Here is a 24,185-nt window from a genome sequence, read left to right on the forward strand (position 1 = left end):
TTTTTTCTTATTTACGCTTTATTTATTATTTATCCACCCTTTCACTCCTCCAATATTTAACATCTCAATTAACATTGTTTTTACAATTCGCTTACACACACATTGCATTACTAAAAACTAAAATCAATCTTCGAATATCCAATTCCAACAAAAACATAAAAATAAAAAAGAGTAAGAAAACAGTACAGAAATAAGTCTAGAGTACGCATATCTCACTAATCTTAAGTACAAATGAGTAATATAATCGTCGAATGTCTACTTATCTCATTAAATTAAGTCACCATCAATTTGTCTTAAATATTTTGTCCTTAAAATAATACAGAGTAAAAGAATTGTTAATAATAAACACTAATTAAGTCACACTGAGCAAACAATTTGTTCTTAAGCTAAGCAAACGTATTAAAAAAAAAACCTAAATCATCATCAACCTAAATTTCAACAACCAAGTCTATAATACACAACAATTTACAAAATATTTGTTAATTCATTAATTACGCCTTAAATTAATAAGTATTATTGTCATTTTCTTGGTGATCAACTTCAATAATTCTAATAATATTGATTTTTGCGTTAAAATGGCAAAAATTACAACATGTTGACTTTGTCTTCATTGAGCTCATTGTCATTTGATAATATTTATATTTATATTATTATTATTATCAAATGATTGTGTTACTTGTGGAATGTTTTAAGAAATACTTTAATTAATTATTTATGTAAGATGTTGTTCTTAGTGTCGTGGCACATTGCCCATCTGCATGTCTTTGGTCTGCGCGGTGGGTGCAGGCGGTGTGGCGGCGGGGCCTACATGGCCGGCGGCGAGGTGCAGCGAACTGAAGCGTTTTGCGCCGCGCACCAGCCGCCACATGGCGATTAGTAGCAGCAGCGCACCTACGATAAGTAATACTCCGGTTAAGGAGGCGCGTGCGATTGGGGGCACGGCAGCGGCGAGGGCCATTAGACCTGTCATTTCGTCTGGTAATTCTTCAATACCCTGAATAATAAAAATGTGAAATTAGTAAATGTTTTTCTTAAATTTTTAAAAACGTTATTTTTTAGATAATTTTGTAGAATTTTTTTTTTGTGATTAATTTTGCTATCAAAATATCTATTTTTATTAAAAGTGTTTAGAAATGCCTATAACACACTTTAGCGCCATCTAGATTCGAATTATATAACTATAAACACGAATAAATCTTCATATCAATTTTTGACTTGAATTTTACAACTTTTCAGTAATATTTTTGAAACAAAAAGTAGTGTATTTGTTTTTCCTTGATCGAAACTCTCTTTATACCAAAATTTACCAAAATTGGTTAAGTGGTTTTGGCGTGAAAGCGTCACAAACAAACAAAAACACTTCTATTGGTTTTTTATATGCATTATTTTATGATTTTGTCAAAAATTCTACTTACTTCTTCAAACCAGATAATAGGAAAGATAATATCTGGGAAAGTGGCGACTTGTTTAATATCCACCACTTGACTGACTGCCAAATTAATTTGTAGTCTTGCTTTTGCTGATAATCCAGCTCCCATCAACTAAAAAATTAGAAGAAAGAAAACAATTATAGATTATTAGTTAAACATAATATTTAAAATATAATTACAGGTTGAACGTCCATATAAAATCCGTGTTTTTCTACATCAGGAGGTGAAATACCATCGAATGCATTCCTGTACATGTCGTCAGCGTATAAGAAATGTGGGAAGGATAGTAAAACAGGCGAATCTAAAAAAACACAATTAATGTTAAATAAATAAATATTTAAAAACTGACTGAAATAATGTTTTTTTTACTTCCACCGATAAAGGGCTAGTTTTTCTACGGTTTTTAACCACAAAAAATTGTACTTTACACACGGGCGACCAAGGCCGTGACTAAAGTACTTTAATTATGTTTAGTATTTTAATGAATTTTGAAGATTTAAAAAACAAAAGTTTTAATATAAAAATCTCTGCGTAAGCATCACGTGGCTAAACGTCATTAAACACTCCATTGATTAAACGTTTGCTAAGCTCACTCTCAATCAATCTCGTGACTAAAACTTCCGTTCAGCCACTTGATATTTAATATACTATAAAATTTATTACCGTATTGACAGAGTGACACATTGAAGAATCCAGATGGCGTGCATGGCGGACCGGAAGTGCAGAAACACTCATTGAATGGATTTTCTTCCGGAGTACCAAAGACATTCTTAGCTGGTGAGAAACGATAACCGGGAACGTTTCCTTTTACCATAACTTCTTTTTGATATCTAAACAAAAGTTAAAAAATAAAACATTAAAATTAAAAATAATCAAGAATTATAAAGAAATTAGCAGCAATACTTACGTCATTGGTAATATCCTGCACAAATCCTTATCGTATAGATACAGAGTAGTGTTCTTTGTGATGTGCGGTGGGAAAATAGATCCATCAGATCCTTGAATACTATTGCATGCTTCAGTAGAGTAATGCGGCAGTTTCTCGATCCCATTTACGTTGTGCACAAGACCAAACTTGGTTATGTCTGATGCTCCGGTGAACATTGTTACATTATCTTTGGACGTTCCATTTTTCTAAAAATGAAAATTCGTATTAACTCAATAAATAAATAAAATTAACAAAAATTGTTTAAATTTATTATTTGATTAAATATTTAAAAATAATAAATTATATTTTTTATTTCCATCTATAAAGCGCCAGTTTTTCCAGGGGTTTTAGACAAAAAAGAGGCACGGCCAAGCCGTGAGTAATATCCATTATATACGGGCATTATCTACCGGACGGAAACAAGACCGAATGAATTGCCATGCGACGTCAGTCAAACTCTCTCTTTCTTGCTTGCTACGCTCGCTTTCAATCAATCTCGTGGGTAAAGTCCCCATTTAGCCACTGGATACTTAATATACTACATTAATTTATTACTTACATTATACATAAGTCCAAATTCCTCATAAGGTAGCTTCTGTTCTTTGGGCACAACATCCTTAGCAAGCTTAAGTAATGGATCCTCATAACCCCACAACAACTGCCCAACAGAAACTTGCACAAACGGCTTAATTTTCAAAATATCCATAATAGACGCCATTGCAAGACGAAGGAAACGGGCTGCATGTTTCGACTGAGAAGTTGCACTCTAAAATATTCCAACAATATTAATTTAATTACTTAACTATTTACTTAACTTAATCTAACTCACAAGCATGGGAATATTTGGTACCACAACAATGTCATCTTCAGAACCGGAAGACAATTCTTCATTAAACGTGTAGATCTTTTCCTGGTTGAAAGTCAGAGTTCCGTTGTCATGAAACACGACATTTTTCTTCTCCCATTTTTCACTGTTAGTAAATAAGTAAATAAAATTATTTTACTCATAGCGTCAATGCGCATGCGCGGTTGACTTAATACTCACTCATATACAAATGGTCCCAGTTCATCTACGATTGGTTTCGATCCGTTTGTGAGGAATTCGTCTGCGTTTGTTACGTTGTAGATATACACCCTTATCTGCGGTGTAACCGGGGGTTTTCTCCACCATCCGAATGTTTGAGAACCTTCTTTTAATATCACTTGCTGAAATATTAAATAAATAAAAGAAATTAATTATGTAAATAGTGATGTTCAATGTGCAATGTTTAATGGTGAATAGTTTAATTGTTTACGCTACATGTTAATTAAATTGCGTGTTTTATTAAGTGGAAATTTAATTAATAGATTTCTAATGTTTATGGTGTAAAACTTTTATAAACGTGAGAGTTTTATAATAATACTAATGATGAGTGCTAGGACTAAGTGCACTTTAAAAACCACTTTTGTTAAATGGTTGTTTACGGCTTAAAAATGTAAAGTTTAAGTTTCAAGTGCAAATATCAAATTAATGTTATATAATATTAAATAATATTAAAATATGTTGTATTGTTACGTGACAGAAGAATGCAAGTAAATATTTGTTGCTATTTTTTACATTATTTATTGTATTAATAGTAATGATAAAAAATGAGAAATTCTTAGAATGCACTTTAACGCCATCTAAATTTGAATTATATAACTGTAATTATGATCAAATCATTATATCGATTTTCATCCCTTATTTATCACCCTTAAAATTATATTTTTGCTATGAAAAGTAGTCTATTTGCTTTTCCTATATCTCATTTATGGGTATACAAAAATTTATCATATTTTGTTGAGTGGTTTTAGCGTGAAAGTGTCACACATAAACAAAAAAAATAAAAATTCAAATAAAATCTATTAATTTTGTTTTGTAATAAATTTTAAAATAGCTATCCGAAAGTAGTAAATTATAAAATATCTGATAATTAATTATTCGTTAATAATTTTTATTATTTTTTATATTTTTTCCACAATTTATTCTTTTCTATTGCAAAACATCAAATAGAAATATTATAATTCATAATGTTGACACCGTAATTAAGATAAATTAGTTTAGAATGTCTTCAATTGTCTAAGTTGTCATTAACAGTCTAATTTATATAATTGTCCAAGATTGTAAGATGTAAAACTTAAGATTTATGAGAGCTAAGTGCCACGATTGTACGCCTGTGACAAATTGAACAATACGAAAATTTTTATGAAAACTCTCAGTGCATTATCGGTAATTACAGTAAGCGAACGAATGGACGCGTTTCACTTTCCTTTCTTTTATTCCATCAAAACATTTCTTACATTTCTTTCATTTCTTATGCATTATTCATAATAAATATAACAACAATGAATTTTATAATGTAATATTAAATTTATATCAAGTTTGAGTGGGTTTTTGTTTATAAATTTTATAAATTTGTGTACTTACCGAGTTAATGATTAAATTAAACCACGTAGGGAAGAATATGGCAACTAGAACACCTAAGATTAAACAAAACACTGCTATCACTGCTACCATCCCTGAAAAAAAATAAAAATAAAAATTTAATTTCATTGCAAAACATGTTACAATAAAATTTTTATTAAATGGTTTGAATGCCGAATGTATGCAATTTAAATAATAAAATGTGTTGTAAAATATGTTTTAAAATACCGTTACTTCAAGTTTACATATATTAAAATTAGCGATGGTATTTAATTTTGCTCTAGTTTTAAGTAAATTGAAACAGTTCTTCAGTTAACAAAAATTACCAAAATTAAAATATTAATTATTCATATATGAACTAACAAAACCTAATTTTAAGTAGAACAAACACATGTAATGGTACTACAACATAATTATTACGTACCTAGTATTTATATTTTAATGTTTTCTATATTAATTTATTAATGATTCTTAGTTTGATAAAAATAGTCAAGCTAATTGCAAGAAGCTAGTTTTTTGCATTTTTCAGCCAAACGACTAAATCCATCAAGAAAATATCTTAGACAAAAATTGTAGATCATAAAATTTTACATAAAATTGATCTTTATACTTTTTTATTTAAGAGTTACCGTTTATGACATATAGGAGTTTGAAAAATTAGTTTTCGTTATACGCAAAAAACTCCGCAGCCAAAACACATCATTAGAAACAACACATTTTTTCGAGAACGGTTTAAGTTATATATGTATTCTTTTTATACTTTAATAGTATAAGAGTTGTTCTTTACGATACAAATTCGGTGCTCCTCAAAATTTAGCCCAAAAGTACTTAAAAACGCTTGTAAAGTTGACCAATTTTTGCAATCTCAAATTTTACAAAAATGATAACTGTGATAAAATTGTTAATAACTTTGAATCAACTACATTTAAAACAAAAATTTCTTCATTAAAAGTTGTATAATTTATCCTTAAATAAATTTTTGATTTAACAATTAAAATATGTTTATTCATTTCCTTAAAAATATCCAAAAACTTGAAGCTATCAAAACTCCGCATACAAATATATCCCCTTTGCTTCCATATTTTCCAAAACTCAAACCGTACTGCATTCTTAATCCTTTGCGTAATTCTTTCTTTAATTTCACCATCATCACACCACGACGGCATCAATATCTAAGTACGTTTCGTACGCGGTTAGCTGGCTTTACCGTTTAGTTTCGTTTTATAGCTTTCACATTTTTCACTTGCGTAACTTTTAATTCTTTTTTTGGTGCGTTGCGACTGCGACGCAATACAATATACAATCCATACTCAATAAAACATTTCACGTTTTACGTTGCGAGTCGAAATCAAGTTTAATGTTTGACGCAACATTCTTTCCAACCAAGCAAAAGAAATCACATCAATGAGTTTTAATTGTTACATTCACTTGTTTCGACGATTCAAAAACACAAATCAAAAAAAGTGTTAAATTGTACTTCATTATCAACTTTATAAATGATAAAATTTCTTATCACTTTTACGTAATCTCAAAAAGAAAAGAAAATTTTAATTTTTTTTTCAAAAATTCTTCTTAATTATTTATTATTACAATAATTAACACTATTATCTTTAATATATAATCAGTTTAAGTGAAATGTACTTCCTACTTCCTCCAATCACCGCCTTACGTGATAATTACGTGCGTAATGCGCTTCTTTAATCAAGAAACAACTGAAATAATTAAAATAATAATTATATTAAGGACGGAAACGACGTAATAAATATTCGAATGAATAACCAAGATGATAAGCATGAATTTCGAGTTATTGCAGAGAGCAGTAGTCATCAGCGCATAATTGAATTGAAGTTTAAGATTACGTAATAATTACGGACGTAATGAGAAGAATAATTGAGAATATTTTGAGTCATCATCAAACAAATGATAAAAAACGTGCTGTCTAATGATGCAATTAAATTAAATTGAATTTTACTGTTTTTATGCAAGATTTATAAAGGTTTTAAAGTTTTTATGGTTTTAATTAAGTGAGTTTTGAGTGATTTTCATCTTGTTTGTTCATTTTTTGTTTAACCTTGAATTACAAGTAAATTATGAAAGATATTTTGGTCTAGTAAAAAGATTTTGAAACCTAATTAAATTATCTATAAAAGTGTGGTGAAACATTAAAGTTTTATATATTTATTTAAAAGTTATCATGTGTTAAACTTAATATTGCAATTTTACTAATTTTCAGATTATTCACTGTCACGCGCTCACTATTTCCTTAATATCCGACAAGATTTTATAAATATTAATTAAAACTAATAATATTCTTATTCTTGATAAAATGATCTACAATTTGATGTATAATACATTAAAATTGCACTAATTGTGTAAAAGTTATGCTATGTTAAAGTAATAGTAATATTAATTAAGCGAAGTTATCATCTGGTTTGTTCACTTTTTGTTAAACTTTAAATAACAACAAAAGCATATAAGATAACTTAGTCTACTAAAAATAGTTTTAAACTTAGTTAAATTATCTACAAAACTACACAAAAACATTAAAATTTTAATTACTTGTTTAAAATTTATCATGTGTTAAACTTCGTGCAGCAATTAAACGAACTTCACATGCATTATTCACTGTCACGCGTTCACTATTTCCTTAATATCTCACAAGCTTTTATAAATATTAATTAAAACTAAAAACATTCTTATTCTAGATAAAATTATCTACAATTTGATGTATAACACTTTCATATAGCACCAACAATGTAAAAGTTATGCGTCCATAAAAATGACTCATAAAAAAGGAAAATTTCCGATGAAAACAAATTAATACGTTTAACACAGTTCAATATTGATTCAGGATTCTACATTTAATATCACCTTGAATATTTAAACACATTCACATATAGAAATAAATCTAGTCATCACGCAAACACAAAGGCTTCACCTTTGTTATCTCCATCGATGAAACAATTGTCTTCGTGATTCTTTTCTGTAATTTGCGCACAATACCGCACGATCATGTAAATCATATAGAATAAGATTTTACTTGAAGTAAAAAATACATATGGATTTGTTTGAAGTCATTATGCATTCATTAAACGTTCATTCGTGCGTGCCATGCACATTCATACGAGTTTTGTACTTGTGCTTTGTTTCAAAACGTAAAATAAAACCGCAAAAAGATATAAATTCATGATTGTAACTTGGTGGCTGACTGAGTGACAAATTGTAACACATTTGCTGTTATTTATGAGAGCAATAGTATATACACAGTATATTACGACATGTTTTAAGTTTTATAACATTATTGGCGTGTGTTTAGAGAGTTTTAATGGTGAATTTCGAGAATAGACGTGATTAAACTTGAGTCTTGACATACAAATGTAAACTTGTTTGTTTTTAATTAATTGTGAGTAAAGTTATAAACATATTTGATTTATTTAAAAAGCAGTTGATTGTTAATGAAATTGTTTATATACTAACATATTTTAAATTTAAGTTTTATGTGTTTTTTAGTGTGTTATTGTTGTTTAAACTTGAAATTTGTTTTTGAAACACTGTTTTTTTATGTTTGCTAATTTAATATTTGTTAATAAATTAATTACAATCTTAAAAATAATTGAGCGTAGTCTAATAGTCAATTAAATTATCTATAAACTGCAGTTTTAGAATTTATCGTTATGCAATTAGTTTAAAAGTTATTTGCATTTAAAGTTGACGAATTTTTAGGTCTATAAATATATTTTCAATTTCATATAAATTAATTAATTACGTATCAATTTGAAAATAAATATTATTGGAAATTCTTTAATCCCTAATTTTTACATTAAGTTTAATTAGGTATTTGGTAATCTCTGAAAAAATTATTATCCAACATGAAAGTTTAATTTCTTAATTTTTTTTAAATTTTCTGTGCAATTCTAATAAAATAACCATTGTAAATTAATAAAGAACAAAACTGTGTAATTAATGTGATTTATATAAACAATTATTTTTTATTTATATACAGCAATAAATCGCTTACAAGACGAGAGAGTCAGAGAAAGTCCTTCTGGAATTACTGAAGCAGCTAATTGGCAATTTTACATCTTAATTAATTATATTATCAAAACAAAGGATTTATCTCCACAATAAATTAATTCATCCAGTACCAGAAAGTACCAGAAACTGTTAGTTAGTAGATATTGCTAATAATATTTACAGTATAATAGCGCTACTTTAATGTGGCGCAACCTAGTGATTTTGTTCTTTTAGTTTTTTATTAATTAAAAGAAAACTATAAGAGATATTAAAAGTATCTTTACAGAATATTATTCATAATTAAATTCTACATCAATTTAACATAATTCTTCTAAATTTGAATGTTTATATCAATTGTTATAAATAAATAAAATTTAAATGTGCGTATTTTTATTATTCGATTTTAAATCGTCAATAACTTTTGAATAAAAACATATTTTTAGAAAATTCTTTAATGAAACGTTTTATAATTTATCCCTATATAACGTAATAAAAAAATAATTAAAATAAAATGATTAGTTTTCAAGATATAACCAAAAAACAAAAATATTTCACCAAAATCCTTCTTCAACTTCAACCACATTGATTCAATAACTTTTTTTTAGATAAAATTCATCTAAATAACAAATAACAAGTTGACCTTTAAAATCAATTTCCAAAAAACCTGTTAATCAACGCGTATTTGTTTAGATTCATCAAATTAAGAATAAAAATCGCCTAAAAAATCATGATAAACGACCTAGAACACTAATTTATTCGATCAAAATAAATCATTACACTTTTTAACATTCTTTTCTTCAACTGCTCTTTTTTATATATAATTTATATGTCTATATCTAGACATTCTTTGAATGACCTTGATGTTTTATTAACAGCACATTCAATAAATACTAAAGAGCGAAAAAAGGAATTATAGTTAAAGAATGTGTTTGAGTTCTTTATCTCTTTAGCATTATCATTATACTCATACACGTGATGTTGGAAAGCATCCTTTATATAAAACCAGGATCCGACAGGTCATTAAAAACATTCTTGAATGGCTTCGGACTCGCTTTCGGCCTTGAAATATTGAATTTGTAATAAAATCACTTTTTTCATTGATTTTATTATAAATTCATTGAAAAACCAAAGAAAAAATCGTGATTTTAAATAAGCATTCAAAACTAAATTTACTAATAAACTAATTATTACCAAAATAATAATTTTTAAACTGTTCAAAATCAAAATATTTAAATTTTTAATATTTAATTAACATTTATATATAAATGTCAATTATTGATCATAATAACATTACCAAAGGTTAATACTTGAGTTTAATAACAATTAATAACCTTATATGACATTAATAAACATTAATAAACATTGATAAGCAATTCAAAGTATGCAATTGTTGTTAATATATTCGTAAAAGTTGTAAAATGGTCAACGATGAGCAAACAAAGCAATAAGTATGCAATAAACGCATCTTTGATGTGCAAATTCACGATTTATTGATTTAATCCTTTGTTTAAATGTTAATTAAACGTGGTTTATTCATTGTCACTCTTAACAACATCTTAATAGCTATGTAATTAACAGATTTTTATTAATGATATTAAAACTACAATAAACATCAAATTACTGGTTTATTTTCCACGTAAATTTAATAAATATTTTTATATTGTATAGAGAATTTAATTTTCTTTAATTTTATGTATTACTTTATTAGATTTATGTATTTTTATCAGTAGTAATTTAATATTTTATGAAAACTTCATTTTTTTATTTTTTTGATATTAATTTGCAATTTTAAAGAAAACCATAATAAATATTGCTTTTCAGTGTATCAGAGTAGATGCAGAATTTTACTAGCTTTCCAATGATGTATAACACATTATGTAAATCTTACTAATACCCTCAATAATTAACAATTTAATAAATAATACTCATGAGTTGAAAAATCCGTGTATATTAAGTTGCATACATCATGACGACAAACTAAATATGCACAGAATATTACACTTATATAATTTAAATATTTATGCAGAAAATAACCACATTTAACAACAAAAAACGTATTGTTTATAAAGTAAAAAACCTCCTGTATTAGTTTTAACTCATTTTAATACAAATAAACTCAGTTTTAAAGCAGAATAATCTTTTAAAGTCTAAAACTGCATGAAATTGCATTGCGTCATCCTTCAACTTTTGCTTTCAATGTTTATATATTGTAACTTTTAACAGGATTGTGTCTCAAACTGCTTTCTGCCGCAATATAATCCATTGTAGTGCGTGTATAACCATTATGCTCAATGTGTTACAACTTACGATTTTTTCGTGCGAAATTCCTTTGTTTTCACACACATAAACCTGATAATAAGAATAATAACAATAACAACATTTCCAGCAAAATCCACATTTACAGCGCGTTGCACTACGCTTACTTCTCAAGGAATTCGATGACATGAAGTTGTAAGCATGTGCAGTTGTGGCTATAACTGGTTTATTTTCGATTTCAAGATGGCGGCTAAGTGGAGAGAAGGTTAATTACCATTAAGTAATAAGTAATAAGTAATCACAGTAATATGGCGCAAGTAGCGACGCATGTACATGTCATGTTGCTGCGTTTCGAACCGTTTCCAGTATTATTTTGTTGTTAAATTTAAATGCGGTGTTATTATAACGCACGCAAATCACATGTCAACCATTATGAATTAAAGTACGTCAATCCCACAGGAATAATTTCTGGTATTACTATAATTTGAAACGTTTACAAAGCAGAAAACACGCATTAAATATTATTTGAAAAAATATTTTTTATTTTTTATTTACGGCTAAATAAATAAATTTCTTAAATTTTTTAAAAGGCAGTATTATAAACAATAGTATTGAGCAGGTATTACAACAAAAATGGTTATTGTATCTCTTTTGGTTTAAAAGTTATTAACATTTTAAATTTTGTTTTGTCTAAAATTGCTTTTTTTTACTCTAAGCTTCCTCACGTCGTTATAAAACACATAAAATATTCTTCTTACTCATGTATAATCTCAAATAAATTATCTTTCGAATGACGTCGAAACCAATATCCTACATTAAAAAATACCAAAGTTATGACACCGTAAACATAGACAACCTCAAACACACAACCAAAAGATGTTAATAGGTCAGCAATGTAACGTGTACATAACCTTTAACAACCTAAATACTGTATATTTAACAACTTTAAATGTTTTCGACTTATTTTAGCTTAAATATTTTATACTCTGCATGGTAATAATTCAATATTTTAGCGCTTGAGCGCTCGTTTAAAATATAAAGTGAAGAAACACAAGAAGGCAGCCAGCGAGCAACCAAGCAAGCATGAAGAAACGAATAAAAGTCGGTCACACTTAATGACCGACGACATATTCAACCGTACAACTCACTACGACTAGGTAATAGTTATACCAAGTGAATTCAACTAGTATTCAGCAGAAATCTAAAGTTTTAACATTTTCAATTCAATGCGTGCAATCAGACGCAGTTTATTTGCAAGTGCAACGAAAATGTATTTTTAATCGAATGTAATGCAATGCAATTGCACTGAATCGACTTATACGTACTGGTATTATACAGGTTGACATAAATTACATTTTAAATTAGTAATAATCATTGATTATACATTATTTTTTACTTATATTTCTCGGTATTGAGCACAAAAAGTAAAAATTTAAAAAATTAACTTTGAGACGCTGTAAAATTGTTAATAATTGTTGTAATTGCATTCTGTAAAGTTCATTGGATTGCCTAGTTTATTTTTTATTATAAACCGTTTTGTTATCAATTATCAGAAATATATTATGGTCACAATTCGAGATTAAAGCAAAAAAATCGTTTTTTGTGCAATATCCACTTAAAACTCGTATAACTTTATTAATATTAAGAATAAATAATTAATTTTTACAAACTATAGTCTCTACAAAATTCTGCTTATAATGACGTTCCATTGAGCACTCTACAATAAGAAACACCAAAGTTATAACAAATTAAACTTCAGTATTAAAATTTTCAGATATAGTCAACTCTAATATGTTACACAGCGCCCTCTATACATCAATAGGTAAAATATTAACGTTTGTAGACTAAATAGCATAAATTTAAAAAAAGGCGGAGCTAATTTAATTGTTTTTGTTCCTAACCAACAAAGAAAATTTATTTATTGTGAAATTTCTTTGCTTCTAATATAATTAGTTTAAACAAGAAAGAAAAGACAATAAAACGCATCACCGCGCACTTTACTGATGCATAACACAATACACAAATTGCAAAACTGCAAATCATTTACGATTTTAGCCTATAATTTATTTATAATTAAATTAAATTAAGTTTCTAAAAGCAATAAATAATACAATAGCTAAACTTCAAGGATGCCATTCAAAATGCGTATTAATTCTTGCAGATGATTTGTGTAATTTGCAGTTCTGCAATCTTACTCATTGTGATTATTTGTGGTCATTTCTTGCGCATCTGAACACAAATTAAATCGTATTCGTTTTGTGTGCGCGTGCGCAATTTACTCACAAATAAATTGGATGTTGTTACAATGTTAATGTTAACTCTGTTAACTCTATAAATAAGCATGTTTTGTGTCGTGTTGGTTTGCGTTAATGCGTGTGGTAAGAATGAGGTGAAGAATAATGTGAAGCAATCAAGCAGAACAAACTTAAGCTACGAATGTAAGATGGTTGGTTTCTTATACAGATGTTGTTTTTGTATTCTAAAAGCAATTTTATAGTCCTTTTGCTTTTTATTTATTTTTTGCTTGAATATAAAAGTAGGTTAATGAAAGTGGTGCCATCTGTCGGCAAGTAGTAAAAGTTGAATATATATTTATAGTAGTATAATAGCTGATAGTGTGATATGCGGATCATAGATTTGTATTTTCATTAAAAAGTCAAGAAAAAACAACGTTAACGAACGTTTTTTTTTTTGTTAATTGTGCAATAACTCATAAACTAATAATGCTGTGGCCTTGAAATCTTGTAAGTGGTAACTACAATAAATAATAGTAAAGTGTAGAAGTTTTTGTTAAATTCGGTTAAGTGGTTTACAAGTTATAGGCTTTTTAAAAAACATTAAAATACAACATTCAACTTTGATTGCGAATTACTCGGTTGTTAATTAACCGATTTGAATTTTTTCTTCACTAAAATAAAAACAATTTTATTATTTATATCATATCCAAAATTTGTTTATTTATCTAAATTATTTCTCATACTTTTTGGTATTTTTGTTTCAATATCCAAATAAATTTTTAAAAGTGCTGCCATCTGTTTGCGAACAGTAAAAGTACTCAAATATAATAGCTTAGGGTATAATAGGCGGAGCTTAACTTCATTTTTTTCTATATTATTTATTCTTAATGTTTAAATATAAAAAAAATAAATATAAAAAATTAAATTATAGAAATCGTACTAAAAAAACAATCTAACAAAACGCGTTACAATAAATATTATTGTTAACAACATTTTCTAATGTAAATATTTATTTACCAGTTGATTAAATTAAGAGAAACGCATTTTTTCAACGCGATGTTCGTAAAAGTGTGTAAACTCTGTGCAAAAAAGTAAAAAGTCGCATTAAAAGTGGCACACATTTCATTTATGCAACATGCGAACCTGCGGGCTTGGATTACTCTTGTTACATTTGTGTTACTTGTCTACTCACCGACTTGAATTTCTCATTTCAATACAGCTCAGTTTTCACTTTGTTTCTTTATAAAATAAAAATTAAGTTAGGTTAAAAGTAAAAATTTTGACCAGTAACGCCATCTATTTGTCAAATTAAATAAATTAAAATATTTTAAGCTAAATAGAAAGCATTTTCATGTTATTTTTATAAATAATACAAAATATTTATATCCTTCATTAAACAGTTTCTTAAAGTTTTTTAATAATTACGAAATGTTTAAATTTATTAATGCATAAATTGAAATCATAATCATAAAAATATTGCGTCGAAATAATTTCTAAATTTTATATTCGGTTGTACGCGTACGTAAACGTGTACATATTGGGTAATATAATATCTTTCTTAATTAGGCATGCAATAAATATTAACGAGTATATTAAAATGTTAATACTTACACCACTTCCGCAGAAAACTGCTCGACAGCTTCGACCACAACTTTTCCTTGCCCTTCATGCTGAGTGTGTGCGGTTGTTAGGTTAACAGGTATGTCACGAAAACGTTCTCACAGGATTCACTGTTTTTATTCCATCAGAAAATGATCTGAAACAAAACAAAAACAATGTTTATATATACATGGGAACCGGCCATCTAGTGGCAATGGAAACAAACGAAGATGACACATTTGTTTGTGTCAACAAAATTCTTCCACGTAGCAACCACCTTTTAAAAACTTGACTCATGTGTTGATCACTATTGTTTTTTTGTTTATTAGTTTCGAGGTGTGTCGCATTTCATTGACTTTTGACTCCAATCTGATTATGATTATTATGTTTGTACTGAGAATTAAAACGGAGAAATAAACAAATAAATGCACATCGCATGTTGTTATCAGAAAAGTTACTTTGTTTGCAAAGCGTGAGGATGATTTGTTTTTGTTTTGTTGAAGATGTTTGTTGTTTGCGCATGGCTTCATTTCGTATGCAAGGCACGTGCATTCAATTTTACAATTTTCTGCGTAGTTATGCGTATTTTGTTCATTCATGTTTATCTCCTGGGAATCTGTGACTTATTTAGGTTTTCGTATGGAATTATTGCGACATCTATGGTTTGGATTTTGGAAAGTGTGTTGAGTTGCATAAGATACAATGTTACCAGAAAGTAAAAATCATGCAAAATGAAACTGTTTAGTAAATGTGCTGTAACTTTTGAATTAATATATGGATTTAATTCAAATTTTGTATGTATGAAGTATATTAAATTTAGGTTATGTTAGGAAAAAATCAGAATAATCTCGTTAAAGATGTTTAATTTATTGGTATTTTTGACAAAAATGTAAAAACAAAAAATGCAATTTTTAATAAAAGTATCAATAACTCAAAAGATAATAAATATATTGGCTTGAAATTTGGTGAATATAAACTACAGTTAACAATAGTAAATTGTACAAATTTTTGTTAAATATACTTAAGTAGTTTTAAAGTTATTCACGTTTGAAAAATATCAAAAAGTATTAAATTTCAAATTACAACATGCAACTTTGATTGCTAATTACTCTGTTGTTAATTGACTTTTTCAATGTTTTTCTTCTGTAAAATATTAAGAATTTAATTGTTTATAACATATCCAAAATTCAAGAACTTCCAAAAATTATTTCCTAATCATTATTCAAATTAAACAAAAATTATTTCATTTTTTCGAAATCATTACCAAAAAATAATAAAAATATCTGCAATAACCACGCTATTATTAATAATTATACATTTGTTATTCATGAAATAGTGTTGTTCCTAACACGCATGTGACAAAACTTGGTTATCTGATCGTTTTGTGCACAATTGTTTGTTTTATCAATCGCATCATTCGCGCACGGCTGATTGTCGCGTCCTCAACATTAAACATTCAACAATAATAATGCCGTCAGCTCACGCTACACATTTTCAATGCCATTCTCTGATGGTTAACAAAATCTACAACTCTTGACTGTGATCGTTCGCTATTTTTGCGCGTGTGTGGCGTGCGCATAATTCAACTCTGCTCCTTTAAGTGTGCTGATAAATTACCTGCTCTAATAAAGTGCACTTATTAAAATAATACCGTCGACGTAAGCGAATTTATTGCACACAATAAATACGTGCGCATGTTGGAAATAAAAGTCTAGCTGGTTTTATGATCGTGTGTGCAATTTCGGTTTGAATATTCAAGTATTTGTAAACTTTGTACAACGTGTTATAGTAGCTGGAAATAAAATTGCAAATGTTTTAGTTTTTAATTAATTATTCAAAAACTATCTAAGGTATTACAATGATTTTTGCAAAGTGAATTCCTAAGTAAATTCCACGGATAATTGTGTAAATAATTTATTAATCAGATTATTGCATAAAAAGTTGTTAACAATTAAAATTAGAATTTGAACAAATAATATGCAAATTACAAATTCGTCAATATCTTTTGATAAATAATAAATTTCGATACCAATTAAACACATTTCGATGCAGAATTTATTACTGCACACATCGTTGAAAAAATAATCACGATAAGTTAATTAGTTAAAGAGTTATCAATGAAAAACTATGAGTAATCTACTAATTTGCATTAGGCGCAATACAGCTACATAACAGGAATGTATTTGAGTTTAAGTAGTTGTTTAAACAAGTAATTTGATAGCAAACATGACAAAATCATGCGATTGGCATACGATATGTTTATGGAGATAGCATAGTTTATTATTATAGAGCCAAACAGTAAGATTTTATTACAAATATCAACGTTTGAAATATTTCTAGGCTCAAACCAGTTTCAGAGAATCATTTTTTTAATGTCTCAACTTTGCTTGCTAATAAGTTCTATAATTTTTATCAGAACTTGTTAAAATTTATAACGTACATTCTCCATCTAATAATTTATAATCCTACCAAATTTGGTTATTGTAAAATTAATACTTTTTATTTTATTTAACTTTTTCTAAAAAATAACATTTTATGCTTTCAGGGTGTTTATATTAATGTTAAATTTTAATGTAAAATTATTATTAAAATTAAATTTAAAATATAAGAAATGATATACATTCAAAAAACGTTTCACTCATTGGAGGCCACCACAACGAAGACGTTTTGAATGAGAACGAAAACGAAAAAGAAAGTTGCGCGTAAAAGTTTCGCGGGCTTTATTGAATTCCTCAGCGATTACGTACTAAACATTTAGCATTAAACATTAAACAAAATCAAGTTTCCAGTGAATATCGGTAACATATGTTTTAAACATTAAAAAGTTATAAAATTTTAATCGATCACGATTAACTAATATAAATTTATAGCATATATCAACTTTTAATAACTATTGCACCATTTTTTTCTTATTTTTTTAAAGAAATAAGTACTGAAAGTCTTGTTTCTTGAGTCAATTTGATTCGCAATTTATATGTAAAGGTATAATATTTGCGTGGAATGCTATAAATGCAGTTTAACGCCATCTAGATGTGAATTACATAACAATAACTATGATTAAATCTACATAACAACTTTCATCCCTTATTTTACACCCTTCCAGTAGGATTTTTGCGACAAAAAGTAGTCTATTTCTTTTTCCATAGACAAAAATATATCTCTACCAAACTTTATCAAAATTAGTTGAGTGGTTTAGGCGTGAAAGCGTCACAAACATACAAACAAACTAAAATTCGCATTTATAATGGTACTTAGGATGTTGAATGCATAAAACATTTAATCTCATTGTAGTAATTACAGTTTTTATGCAATTCTGCATTGATTGAAATTGGTATTGCATATTTTACTCTTTCTGCATCTTCATCAACGCGTAGTGAACTCTGAAGAACTCCGAAGTGATTTGCTCAATCAGGCAATCAGGAAGAACTTTCTATTCGGTATTCGGTGAGCACCGAGTACGTCACGTCCAACGTCGACATCGTCTTCACAGCAAATAACACTGACTTAAGTCACATACACACACATTCCTACCTATAATAAATATCACATTTTTGCATATTTCTATATTCTATTCTTCTAATCACCAACACACATCAGCCAAGTAAACTTAAGAAGTGACTTAAGTCACATTATATTAGATGTGTGCGTTAGAAAATTGAATTTATAATTGACTTAAGTGACGTAACGTCCATAACTCTTTGTTCTTTCATCCGAGGCTATGACTCGACATTTCAGTAGAAAATCGTTTTCCTTTCCGTTACACCAGACTTTAAGACTTAAGATGCAGACTTAAGTCACATGCGTCTCAAGGATTGATAATAATTAACATGCGAGTTGATTACTTATATGGTTAAGAGCATAAATTGTGTATGAATGTGATGCATTTTGACGTTGACTCATCGAGTTGCTACATTTCAGCGGAATTTATTTTAATGATTAGGTTTATTAGAATGTCTGGAATACTCACGCAATCTGTCAGAAATGGATAATATTTGCATCTATATTTAACTGATTCAGCTATTAGTCATTTATTACTTGTAAAAAATGATTTGAAGTTCAAAAATGACTAATTTTAATAAATTTTTAGAAAAAAATTACTAAAATTCAAATTAGAAGAAATTCATTAAAGATATGGAGAAATTTCTTTATGTAGATGATAAGCAGACTAATGATAAATATTTTTATGAAAATCTTAGTAAAATATTTCAATAAACTCCTTAGATATTGACAAAAAAAAAGTTTAAAAAAATAATAAAACTATATTTTCAATTTATAACCTAAAATAACCTCAAAACTAATAACAAAAACTTAAATTTTACAATTTTATTATAAACTATAACTTATTTTAAATACATTTTGAATTTTTGATAAATTTTCTGCAGAAAACCGCGCCACAATACAAATTATTTCGCAAAAAATACAAAAAACAAAATATTCACTTTAACACCTGATAATAGCAAAAGTATTACTGATAACATAATTGTCTCACTTGGATATGATAGAGAATTTATTGGAGAATATGCCACCAAATTTTTGTAGAAATCGATCGAATACTTTGTTAATTATAAATGAAAATATACAATTAATCATATGGCAATTTATATTTCAAATTATAATTTGATTTTTTCTAATTTTCTTTGAAAAACTTTCCATTCTTTATAATTTTCCGCTTGTCATTCAATCCAACATTGTTCTCCATTAAATTTCGTATAAACTTTCACCGGTTTCATTCATTTTCCTCGCAGGACAACAGCGTAATCACGCTGTAAAGTCAAAGTGACTTAACTTTTTTCATAACTGACTTAACTTAACTTCACATCAATAAGTATAAGGTAATAAGTACGTAAATTTATAAAAATCACGTTTGCGACTAAAAACAATCTAAAATAATGTCACGTAGAGTATAAATATTGGCGACTTATAAAAAACTGACTTAAGAAGCGAGTTGGTGTAAAAAACAACTCACGGAATGAAAATAAAATACAAAAAAGAAGATGCGAGAAATGCGGCGGCACAGCGGCTCGATTACAAACCGCGCTTAACTTAAGTCTTAAGACTTAAGTCATGTTGTATAGTAGGCTCACTTTGCCACGCTCTGCGTTCGCGAATGGAGGTCAACGCATGTGTGTGCCATCGCCATCGTGCCATCCAAGACTTAACTTAAGTCAAGACTCGTAGAAATTCGTTATTCTGTATTTACCTGTTGGACTGTGAACTTTTTGATACTCCAAAAATCCCCAAAATGTCACTGAACACTTAAGTATGTTTTCACCACTGAACCGACTTAAGTCAAGGTAAAAAATTAAAAAAATCAAACCGACTTAACTAGTTTATAATCAATATTTATTCCTAGTGAGTTGTTATGTTTGCGATTGTTATAAAATACGTTTATTGAAGTGACTCAAGTTAAGTCAACTTTTTTGACCGAGCGTTGCAACGTCCGGCTGGACACTGACTCGCATCGACGATTCGACGGTGCGCGCGAGCTGCTGGCGACGATGGCGATGGACTGGTTAAGAATCCTACCACCGCACTCACCCATCACCCACCTTCTTGCACCTTGCTTCGAGTGTGCGGTCTGTGCCATCGCTCGAAAGTCGAAACAACCAGCAGATACTGCCAACTTAAGTATGGTGAAGTTTAGTAACACACTAGAAAACAAAAGTTACTTAAGTCACTTAAACTATGACTTAAGTCACTTTAATTTTTTTGTGTTAAACAGACTTAAGTCACTTTTTCAGTCAAATTTTTCATTATTTTGTTTTGTATTTTGTCGAAATGATTAATACTTAAGTTACTTATGGGTTACTAAGTCAGTAAGTGGTACGATATTGTTGAATAACTGAACTGTGCGTAAATCGGTCACCTTTTAACGCAACAACTGCAAAATGACCAGGCCAGCGCACATGTGTAGCTGTAAACTTTAAACGCAGACAAACGCTGAGCTGGCTTTACACAAGTGGCTTGTTTTAAGTCAACATGGCGCAAATGAGCAAGGCATACAAGAATATCCGTACGTTTAGTCACTACAGGTGAGCTATGCGTATTCATGTGATTAGGGTAACGCAATTTTTTGGGAATTTGATTGTTAGCAATAGACTGGCAATTTTTTATTACTAATATGACTTAAGTCATGTTTTGAACATGATAAGGCAACAAAATTTCTTAATTTAGAAAAATTATAGGTTTAAAACGTTGTAACTCGAAAAGTTCTTGATGAAATTCAAAAATTTAAATTGTTCCTGATGTAGAAATTTGTAGTGTATGATATTTGTAAATATTATAAATATATACCGAGTGATACAACAATTATAGAGGAATTATTAAAGTTTTTGCAAAATTATTTTTGGACGGAATTTAAGAAATGTGATTTTGAATAGAATTAATTGAAATATCAACATAAAATTGGTTAAAAAAGATTAAAAAATATTTCTATACAGGGTGATCCACAATTTATTAATCAGAAAATATTGTTTTAATATTTATTTTAAAAAGTTTCCAAATTTTAAATTTGTGAAATGTATTCTGCTTCGCAATTATATAAAATATATTTTACATTCTCTGAAATGCATGTGACACCAAATACGAAATCTAGGAATAAAAATTTCTGCGCCAAATTAGAGTAAAAGTACAATAACCAAGCGTCACCTCTGCTGAGACCGGCGAGAGTAATTAAGCAATTAAATAATTACGACCCACTTGAGATTTATCCAACACGCACTTTAAAAGCCGCCAATAAAAAAAATTAAAGTATGTGGACCAAACAATAATAACCATTTTTGTGCACTATTTTATGTGTAATTAAACTTTTTTAATAGTAGAAAACAAAAAAAACACCATTTTGAATTTTGCTTCGATGTTTTATTGTAACTTTGTAAATACTTGGAATATTTTAATTATATTTTTATCAAACGATTAAGAATTAAACAATAAATTCATTTTTTGTCTTAAAATTGATGTATCTTTATTAGTCTGTCTTTAATTTATCATCAAAGTTGACAGAATTTAATATTTGTAACCAAAATTCTCATTATTTTTGTTTTTGCCTGTAACTTTTACAATAATCAATATATTTAAACAAAAATTGTTAAAATTATTAAAAAGTTATTATTCTCTAAATAGCAATAAATTAAAATTGTCTATGTACTTAAATTTTTAGATTATTAGCTCTTGTCTATGATTTTGTGTGGGTAAATATTATTAAAAAGTAGTTTTACTGAATATTTTCTTGCTGCATTGACTTTATATTTACGGAATTGGTCAATAAAAATTATTAACTATATTTTAAAGAAATAAGAGATGCTAAATATGTACTTTAACGCCATCTTACAACAAATTATCTAACTATAACCATGATTAAACCTTCGTAACAATATTCATTGCTTTTTTACACCATTCGAATTAAATTTTTGCATCAAAAACTAGTCTATAATCCATTCCTAAACTAAACGTATTTTCATACCAAAATTCATCAAAATCTGTGAAATAGTTATCACGTGAAAGCATAACAAATAAACAAACACACTCCCATTTGCATTTATAATATTATCCAATGACAAATTTGACACATATATACTGCGTGCTACAAAACATTACAAACACCTCTAAATATTTATAATAAACTCATCTCAAAACACTTTTAATTCCTATAAAACACAATTCGTGCTGTTTTTATTATTGTTCATGGAAAAACACATTGACACGCATGTAACACATAATAAAATTACGCGAGTGTGATTACGTGCGCACAGGTTTGAGATAATTGCGGTTTGTTACTTGTTGCTCGTTGTTTGCCGACGAAAATGCATTACTCTCATATTACTTAACAGGGCGCGCGGCAGGTACGAGTATAACTATATGAACGTATCTTTATACGAATATGAATAATCTGCGATATGTAACGTGTGTAACATGTTACGTTTTGCATCACATCATAGGATAGAGTAGAGTCTGCAGTCTGCAGATTAGCTTAAGGAGTTCAAAGAGAAAAGTCAACATAACATGACTTAAGTCATGAAAGACACTCACTAAGGCTTAAGTAATGAGATATTTACAATACAACAACGTGAATATTCCATAATTTTCAAAACGCTGTATTTCCTAAAATAATGAAGGTATTAAAACAAACCAAGCGGGATTTTATAGAAGAGAACTGATACTTTTTAATGGTATTGATGGCGTTGGAGTAACTTACTTAACCTTACTGATATGGCGGTTTAAACAGGATGTTGGTTATGTTTTATTTTTAAAAGTTTAAAAATGGTCTAAAATAGATAAGAATTATATGAGGATTATAATGATTACGTATGTATTTCTATTTTGTACAGTATTTTGACTGTATCGAATGTGAGTTAAGTAGACGGATCATTCGATTACGTGTTCGTCTTACTTTCATCTCGACTGTCGCTTTTTTGCTGTTTTTGCTGCTTTTCCATCTCCAACGACAGTTTCATTAGTTTATGCAGGAAGATTTACGGCATTTGGCTTACGACTTATGCTACTACGTGCATAATACATAACAAGTGCCGTTTCACGTTTCCTTTTCAAAGAAATTACTATTTCTTAACATTTTTGGGGAAAAATATTAAAATCGGAACTTTAAACGTAAATAACTCTAAAAGTTTTTGATAAAATTTTAAACTCTAAACTGTATTCTATAGATGAATATTTCGTTTATATTTAAGGATGTTTTTATTAAAATATACAAAGTGATACAAGAATTACATGCATTATTCTGCAGCACTTTCTTTTTCGAAGAATTTCATTCAATGCTGGAGCAAGGCTATTTTAAACACGAATAACTCAAAAAGTTGTTTGCAAAATTTAATAATTTTGACGGTATTCCATAGTTGAATATTTTGTTTATGTTTGCGAAAGTTTTTATTATAATATACTAGGTGATACAAAAATTACAAGCATATTTCCACAACACTTATTTTTCAAAGAATTTCATTCAATACTTCCACAAGACAACTTTAAACATGAATAACTCAAAAAGTTTTTAGAGAATCTTTAAAATTTAAATATTAATGTATAGATAAATACTTCGTTTATATCTGTTGATGTTTTTGTTATAATATACTGAGTGATACAAGAATTACACGCATTATTCCACAACACTTTCTTTTTCGAAGAATTTCATTCAATGCTTGAGCAAGACATTAAATAGCTGACATTATAAATGATTGCGAATTAATGCGAAAGTCGTTAATACTATATTAATATGTCGAACGTCACAAAGACTCCTCGTGTGCATATAATGAGCCAATCAGTAATCG

At 28.2% G+C, this 24,185-nt stretch overlaps 1 protein-coding gene across 1 annotated transcript; it reads right to left on the bottom strand.

Annotated features, from left to right (window-relative positions):
* Positions 1-20,444, bottom strand: emp (epithelial membrane protein). The gene is made up of 11 exons (XM_065313129.1): positions 20,108-20,444; positions 14,920-15,064; positions 4,805-4,896; positions 3,404-3,564; positions 3,188-3,329; positions 2,918-3,124; positions 2,338-2,564; positions 2,094-2,260; positions 1,610-1,731; positions 1,416-1,541; positions 1-994 (listed from the first exon to the last, which is right to left on the bottom strand). The coding sequence occupies exons 2-11, from the start codon at positions 14,975-14,977 to the stop codon at positions 731-733; spliced, it is 1,566 nt and encodes a 521-aa protein (XP_065169201.1). The 5' UTR covers positions 14,978-15,064; positions 20,108-20,444; the 3' UTR covers positions 1-730.
* Positions 20,445-24,185: the final 3,741 nt, after the last annotated feature.

The sequence above is a fragment of the Atheta coriaria genome, unplaced genomic scaffold (assembly GCF_025399875.1).
Source record: "Atheta coriaria isolate IRGN ID8LTWV9N9 unplaced genomic scaffold, Caltech_Dcor_3.1 hic_scaffold_2_pilon, whole genome shotgun sequence".
Lineage (NCBI taxonomy): Eukaryota > Metazoa > Arthropoda > Insecta > Coleoptera > Staphylinidae > Dalotia > Dalotia coriaria.